The 8614-nt window shown below is 39.1% G+C and overlaps 1 protein-coding gene across 1 annotated transcript in view; it reads right to left on the bottom strand.

Annotated features, from left to right (window-relative positions):
• Nucleotides 1-1358: 1358 nt before the first annotated feature.
• iqce (IQ motif containing E) overlaps nucleotides 1359-8614 on the bottom strand; it is a 49939-nt gene continuing 42683 nt past the window's right edge. Inside the window, exons 18-22 of the mRNA XM_052022224.1 lie at nucleotides 7778-7891; nucleotides 6219-6346; nucleotides 4085-4170; nucleotides 2795-2914; nucleotides 1359-1694 (exon numbers count right to left, since the gene is read on the bottom strand). Of these exons, the coding sequence (XP_051878184.1) occupies nucleotides 1618-1694; nucleotides 2795-2914; nucleotides 4085-4170; nucleotides 6219-6346; nucleotides 7778-7891 (525 nt within the window). The 3' untranslated portion in view covers nucleotides 1359-1617. The remainder of the gene's footprint in view (nucleotides 1695-2794; nucleotides 2915-4084; nucleotides 4171-6218; nucleotides 6347-7777; nucleotides 7892-8614) is intronic.

The raw sequence follows: 8614 nt of genomic DNA, 5'->3' as shown, positions 1-8614 counted from the left end.
TTTTGATACAGAGAAAATAAGTCGCCCAAATTCGTAGAATTCAATATTGAGTCTGGAAGGCTAGAATGTGCCCAGATGAAAGATGAAATGCTGTTCCTCAAGCTTACATTAGGCCTCAATAAGTCAGTGAAGGAGGCCACACGGAGACAGATCAGAGTGGGGGTGGGATGGAGAATTAAAATGGCATGCAACAGGAAGCCCATGGCTGCCACCGTGGACTGTTTCCCAAGGTGGAAAAGACACACATCCTCCACAGACATGATTCAAACATTAAGATGTCAGCTGTCCGAATTCAACATCTTCAAATATTCTTAAGTAGAAGTATCACTGAAAAAAATAAGACTCTAGTGTAAAATCCAAATAAGCAACAGGGGGTAAAAGATGGAGTAAAACTTCTCATTCCATTGAGGGATAATGAGCTACATTTGGACCATAGTTTTGGAATTAATCCAGTATCCAGCAACTATTGAGTTAAAAAGGTGATCCATAAGAACTGGGATAATATTTTGTGAGATTCCAGCCTCAACATTAGAGTTAAACCCTCTCTGATTCAATGCACGCCATCCGGAGTAAGGGCTTGTACAAGGTGTGAATCTGCAGCATTTATCGCTGCATTGTACCGCAGAACTGCTCCTCTTCAAAGTGAAGTGATGCTGTATGATGCTAAGGGTGCAAAGCCCAGGAAACTGACCAATTTACATTGCAATGGACAGTTTCCAGGCTGCAAACTGCAATGGCAAAACAGGATGAGTAGATCAGTAAAAAAAATATATATACATATTGGAAATCTGAAGTAAAATGAGAAAATGCTGAAAATACTCAGCAGCTTGGAGAGAGAAACAGGGGATTTTGGTATTTGGTTTATTATTGTCACTTGTACCGAGGTACAGTGAAAAACTTGTCTTGCATATCGATCGTACAGGATAATAATTCAAGTCAAAAATCTACTATCAAACCTTATGTGGATTCTGATGATTGGTCCTTATTTTTCATTCCGTTATGGATTGTGGGCATTGCTGAGAAGCCTAGCATTTAATTTTCATCTTGATCTCCCCTTAAAAGCTGGTGGTGAGCTATTGTCTTCTACTGCTACAGAATGTCTGGTGAAGATATTCCCATAATGCTGTGAGATATGGAGTTTCAGGATTTTGACTCAGCAGCAATGAAAAGTTGATGTATTTCTAAGCCAAAATGGTGTGCGACTTGGAGGGAACCTTACTGGTGGTGGCCTACGCTTGTGGATGCTGCCCTCTTCTTTCAAGGTGGCAGAGGTAACGAGTTATACTGAAAAAGCCTTGGTGAATTACTGAAATACATTTTGTAGATAGCACTCGGTAGTCTTCTGAAAACTTACCTCTACATCTGCAGTTGCTACTTGTCCTGCTGAGTATATCTAGCAATTTATCACTTTTATTGTAAGTTTTTGTAAAAGCAGTATTAAGTTCACCATTAACAATTAGCCCTTTTGTTAATGCACCATGAGTTCTGTATTTTTATCTATCACACAAAATCCAATTCCTTGGCTACTCCCCCCTCAGCTCTCTACACATTTTGTTAGCAGACTCCTGGAGTGGAACTCTTCTAAAAGTTAGTCTTGACACTTCAGTGGCCTTGAAGTTAAAACAAAATAACATCATCAGAATCGTCGGATTCCACTGCTCCTGATATCTGAGACAGGCTTTGGCTGGATCTCACTGGAAGAGAAGAAAATTACATTTGTTACTGGATACCAAACACTCATTTGAACCTGGAAAAAATGCATATTGGGCAGTTCCTCCTTTCTCAGAGAATCCTTTGGAATATTTTACCACTTGGTGTTGTGTGTGCAGAGTCTGTCCCTTCAGGTTGGAACTGGACGAGATGCCAACGAGGGCTGAACTCTCATCATACAGAATGTCATATTCATAACCTCCGGTATGTGACCTCCTAGACTGGTTTTGATGACCAGAAGATGTTGGAGAAGAAGCGGATTGGAGAGGAATGTTAAGAATCTTCAAATTTATGGGCCTTTTTCCCTAATTTCCCAGGAAAATACTATAGGTGTGGGGATGGAAAGTGGCAGATGGAGGGAAGAAGGGTCATAGTGAGAAACAGGCCTGAAGGAACAACTGATTTTTTCCTGCCTACCAATTTTATCTATTTATATTTTAAAATTTGTTACAATGTATTCATGAAATGCAAACTCATTGACAGTTGTAGCCAGCATTTTGATTTGCTGTTCATTTGGATGAGGGTTGCCCCATATTCTGACCCCTCCTCAAGGCTCCTGCCTACTCCCATCAACGGCTGCTGGAGTTGAGGAATGTGGGAGAGGGATTATTCATTTGATTTTCTCACCCACAATGCAGGAGGGAAGCTGTTGACATGTGGGCTTATCCTGAGGAGAAAACATTTCTGTTTTTGGGTAGCTTCTAGTTCTTTTTCCATCACTGAACCTACAAAAGGTCCTCCTGTCCCAGCATCTCAAGACCCGCACTAATTCCATAGCAATGGCCTGCTTTCACGTCTTTAGTGTCAATAACAGAGTCCCTTAAGCAATCTGGGACCCTGCAAAAGTTTTCACAGATCCCTTTAACACCCTGTGTAAAGCCTAATTTCTCATTCCTTTGTCTACTATCTGTTTAGTATTCAAGACCCTCACCTTCTTTACCAGTCTTGGCCTGTGGAGCTAAATATTAGAAAAGGATCAATGTCTTCAAAACAAGAAGAGGCAAAAATTGAGACAAGAGGAAGAAGCCGTTTATAAAGGAATTGGAAATGAAAGTACGTGTGGCCTGAATATGGGTGTTCTTACTTGATGAAGGACGGTTTGGTGAGATTTTAAGCTTCTTCAAATATTCTGCATCTTCTGGGTCTTCATGCCTGAATATATCCTCTTCTATTTCATCACTGCTTTCATTATCCCTCCAGAACCCTATAATAGCAACATATAGAATTTGCAGCAGAACACAATAATTCAGTCCAACTGGATCAATCCTCATGTTTGTACTGTGTACTAGCCTCTTCCCATCCTTCTTTTTCTATACCTGGCTCCAAATTTCCTCCCCCCTCCCCCCAACTATGTTTATCTAGCTTCTCCCTTAGATGACTCTTTGCTATTCACCTCAATTACTGCTGTGATGGTGAGTTCCAAATTCTAAGCATACTCTGGATAAAGAATTTTTGCCTTTAATTCCTTTTTGGATTTATGTTTGACTGCTTTTTGTTTATGGCCCCTAATTTTAGACTCCCAGTTGTGAGAAAACATTCTCTGTTTCTACTCTGTCAAATCTTTTTGTCAGAGCTACACATGGTAGTCTAGACTATGAAGGATTCAATCAATTGTGTTCTCTAGATGTATTCCAATGGCAAGGAATAGTGCTAAGTGGGTGAATATTTATTCTGGTTTCACTCAGGGAAACTCAATACAGGATTTTAGAAAAGGGAAAGGAACAGAAATAAAGAAATTTCAATTGTCATTTTAACTTGGTTGATAGCACTCTCATCTTGGAAGTGGGATTGCCATGGGTTCAAACCACATTACAGACCTGGGCAAATAACTAGGCCAGCACTGTGGAAGTGCTGCATTGTTGTAGTGCTGCATTATTGTAGTGCTGTCTTTCAGATAAGATGTTGATTTGTCTCTCTCACTGATGTCTCTATTGGAAAAGGTGCAGGGAGTTCTTCTGGAGCCTTCTCCCTTCAACCAATGCCCCCAAAAGAGCATGTGTTTGTAACATGGGGGACCTTGCTGTATTTGTCCAAGTAACAGCACTGACAACACTGAAAGTGAGCCATTGGTTGGAAGATGCTTAGGATACAAGCTCTTTCTTTACACGACTTTAACATTTATTAAATTTTTGCTAAGTCACTATTTTTTCTCAAATCCTTGACAACCTTGGTAGGAATGCTTGGTAATCCCTTAATTAAATTCAGAAATATACATTCAGCTTGAATCCATTTCCCTTGTAAGAATGGGACAGGGATAGAAAATGTTTATTTTAGATGCAAGCTGCTGAGTAACTTTATTAAGTCACAATAAATCCATCTAATTTTAGAAAAAGAAAGGCTGCCAGCCTCTGACATAGGAGCTTTTTATACCTACCTGAATACCTTGCCTGGAGCTGGGAATCACTAGATTTCCTCACATTGACTGAGGTATCCCTGCTGTCTCCAGCAGACATGTTCTTTCTTTGCACATCATCATGAAAGACAAAGATAAAACATAAATGAATGGCAACTACCTTTAGTCTATCCACAATTAAAAAAATAACACATGACGATAGACAACACACAGAAGGTCTGTCAGCATTGAAAAAACAGAAAGAGTTTGACTGCTTCAGTTATTTCAGTCCTAGTAGTGTAGGTAAAATGCATCGGAAAGAAAGGTTCTTATTTCTCTCCATGGATGAAGGTTATTCAGCCATCTCAGTTTGTGAGAGCCAGGAAAAGTCTGAAGTTCATTCATTACAGAATTATTTGTTACATCATGTGTGCTTTTAGCTTCACCAACTAATCATTGATCAACTAATGCTCAGAAGAATTTTTGAATTACATACCTATTTTGTTTTATATATAGGTTAAGTGATCCCTTGCTCTGCTCCCACAATTTAGTAGAGAGCAACTTTTCTGTGTCTTTGTGCACCTCTGAGATCACTGTTCTTTGCCATATTTCATGGCTGAAAAGCCAAAGGATCTCCAGTCTTTTTTCATGTACCACCAGGCTCAATGACGGTTTCTATTCTGCTGTTATAAGACTATTGAACGGTCCCGTACTCTGATGAGATGGACTCTTGACCTCACAATCTACCTTGTTATAATCTTGCACCTTATTGTCTATCTGTACTGCACTTTCTCTGTAACAGTAACATTTTATTCTGCATTCTGTTATTGTTTTACCTTGTGCTACCTCAAAGTACTATTGTAATGAATTGATCTGTATGAACAGTATGCAAGACAAGTTTTTCACTGTACCTCAGTACATGTGACAATAATAAACCAATTTACCAATTATTCTAATCTTTGGAACACAATTCTAGCTGCTTTTCAGCACCATCTCCAAAACTCAAAATGCCGATTTTAACCTCAAATGGACTCAGTGTGGTTGGACATGCCCAACTTAACCACCTGCTTTTACTTGCAAGTATTAATACGTTTGGCTATACAGTGTACCTAATTGGAAAATGTTTCCTTTCTAAGCTCCTTTGACACCATTTTGACTTCCCATGTCCTATTCAGTAAATTTCAGATGACATTTCTCATTTCTCTTTCATTTCTCATTTATTTATTTTGAATATCCAAGTTGTTGCCTTCACCGCCCTTCCTGGTTTGATACCTTGAAAATTTGACAGATTTGCTTTTGATATGTGTCCAATTCATTGTAAATTTGTAAAGCTCAATAGCAATCCCTAATCCCTCCACAACTTCACTCATAAGTTTTTGATTCCTACTTTCGGCCGGGTCCTTACTCATTCCTACAAATTACTTAAATCATCACAGGTAAAAACTTCACCTAAAGCTTTATCAAATGTCTTTTGGAAGTCAAAAGATGCAGCATCATAGGACTTTTTGAGATGCCAATTGCTCAAAGGAGCTGGTCAGGTAAGACCTTTCCCTTTCAAATTCATGTTGACTGCTGGTTATCAGATTATTGCAGTCATTGTTTACTCTTTATAACAGTTCATTGTTGAACACAGAACTAAAGTAGGGCAGTAGGTCTGGATTTGACACTCCTTTGTATATAAGCCACCATGTTTCTTGATTCCAATCTTCCAGTTCCTTCCCAGTAGTTAATGACTTTTCTACCATAATTATCTACAGTATTTCACAAATCTTCTCCCTAGTTCCTCTTAGTCCTCTAGCAATAAACATAACTTGTCCTGGAGATTTGTCTATTTCACAATAGAAAAATTCTGGTACAGGCCTAAAATTACCCTTTTCCTACAGATGGGCTCCAAAATATTTGAAAAAATTTGCTGGTCTGTCTGCAAACTGTTAAAGGATCTCTAATGGGCAGCAGTTCAATAGATCTGCAAAGAGGTTTTCTTGATTACTGGGTGGTTGGGTGTTGGGCATCGGGGAGGTGGTAGGTGGTGTGGTGTACAGTATGGGCTCCTTCAGAAGCTTGCGTTTTTCAATCCAGACAAATCTTTCTTAGAGCTTCTCAGTGGTGACAACTGATAGAAATGGGATAGCACAATGCATGAAAGGTGTTTCAGCAGTAATCTACCCAGTCTTACCTTCCTTTGAGATACTGTGTCCGAGTCAGATGAGCTCTGAAGGAGGACTGGATTAAAGAGATGGCTTCATCTCTCTCATCCCATGTCAGGATTTGCTTTTGAATAGTGTTGTGAGAAACTCGAGGACTCTGAAATCAAGATGTAATGCAAAATACACACAGTTGCATGAAATGCATAATAAAGAAGCCTTAGGCACAACTGGTTTATGCTCAACATCATCTTCCCCTCAACCACCCCCCCACAACCCCACCCCACTTGTATTTTAGTTAACAACATTTCCACTGTCTCCTTTCAACCTTGTGATTATCCAGATTTTCCTTAAGTGTATCAGTGGCATCTGCCTCAACCTATCCGGATGCATCACAGTTTGATATGGCAACTGTCCCATATGCCAATTGGGCAGACTGCAAGAAATTGCAGGGAGTTCTGGACATAGCTCAGTCCATCATGAAAAACAGCCTCCCCTCCAAGGACTCTGTCTACACTTCCCACTACCTTGGGAAAGCAGCCAACATAATCAAACACCCCTCTCTTCACTCCTTCTCCCCACTTCCGTTGGGCAGAAGATACAAAAGCTTGAAAACACACACCATCAGGCTCAAGAACAGCTTCTATCCTGCTGAAACAAGACTCTTGAATGGACCTCTTGTACAATAAAGATGAACTCTTGATTCACAATCTACCTCATTGTGGCTCTTATTGTCTACCTGCACTGCACATTCTCTGTGACTAACTGTAACACTATATTTTGCATTCTGTTATTGCTTTTCCCTTTGTACTACCCCGATATAGTTATGTTTTGAAATGATCTGTATGGATGGCATGCAAATAAGGTTTTTTTTTACTGTATCTCAGTACATGTGACAGTAATAAACCAATTACCAATCTTTCCATGTGGTAGCAAGGTTTACATTCTCATCCACTTGCTTGGTGAAATCATTTCCTCTGTTCATTATATGATTTATTAGTAACTTATTATGATGGTCCTTATCAAGTAGGAACATCTTTTCCACATCCAATTCTTAGGGTAGGACCATCAGGAAATTCATGCCTTTTAGTCCTGAAATATTACCTATTCCTACATGCAAATCCCTGCTTTGCTATGTCGAAATCATTCACACCTTAAATTCATTCCACATTGGAATTTGCAAATTGTATTGAGATTAATTGTAACACGGCATTCAGCAATTCTTCTTAAGACTTGATATTAATGATGATATCTGTTAAAATGATAATATAAACAAATACTGGAAAACATTCAACCGATCAGACAGCATCTGTCGAAAAGAGTTAACAATTCATGGCAATAACCATTCATCAGAACAAGTCATTGATGTTCTGATGACATGTCGCTGACTTGTAATGTTTTAACTCTGTTACTCTTTTCATGGATGCTGCTTGATCTGATCAGTATTTGGGGCATTCTGTGCTTATATTTCAAATTTCTAGCTTCAATTATATTTTATTTCTGTAACAATGGTTGTGGTAACATTCTTCTTACTTTAATGAGTCTGGTTAAGATAACAAGTTTGTGGAAATTCTCAAGTGGTGTTAAATACCTCATATTGCCAAGGGGATGCTCCAGGCATCTGCTTAAGATTTACAGAGTGCAGGCCCTCGAATGTCTGCCGGGCTAAATGCCCCCGTGCACATGCTTGAATCATATTAATTGCCTAAAAACAACCAGAAGGATTAGGTGTTAAGATCCAAAAAGCTTCAGGTTCACTTCAAAGTAGAACCTACAGAATTTCCACCCCAGCTGCTGTTAATTGTAAAAGAACTTCTTTAATCTCAGATGTTGCATTCTTTTTAAGAAGAAAAGTTTGTTTATTAAGGTATTAATGCTTGGAAATGGAACATTTTCACTTCTAATGACCACTGATGGTTATATCCTTGCATCGCAAGTAAATTTCAGGTCAACTACAGAGTAAATTTTTGTATTCTGTCCCAGTATCTCACAACCTTATTGTCACCCTTACAAACTATGAATAGTTTAACTTATTGAGAGAGCAAATCTTACCTCCATTTCTTCAAAAGCAGTGGGCTACAGAGGCAGCCACTGAGGCCCTAAAGCTTGTTCTGACATTTAGTTGATCTGTACCTTAACTCCATCCATCCACCTTGGTTCACTAACCAACAATAATGTCCCGTAGCTGGAGCAGATCAGCGCTGCTAGGCATTTAACATTGCTTCTAGGCAAGGCAAAAATCACTTTAATGTGTGGTTTAAGCCAACTTTGGAAAGATTCAAGTAAGTTTGGAGCAAAAATCAAACTGCTGGAGGAATTTAGCGGGTCAGGCAGTGGGTTGGATTAGCTTTGGAGGCAAAAATGTCTGCCTTTACCTAGTACAGAGTAATTTGACATCAGTAGTTTGGGTAACTTACGTTTTAAAAAG

This window comes from Pristis pectinata, chromosome 8 (assembly GCF_009764475.1).
Source record: "Pristis pectinata isolate sPriPec2 chromosome 8, sPriPec2.1.pri, whole genome shotgun sequence".
NCBI lineage: Eukaryota > Metazoa > Chordata > Chondrichthyes > Rhinopristiformes > Pristidae > Pristis > Pristis pectinata.
This window is presented reverse-complemented; position numbering and strand designations above follow the sequence as displayed.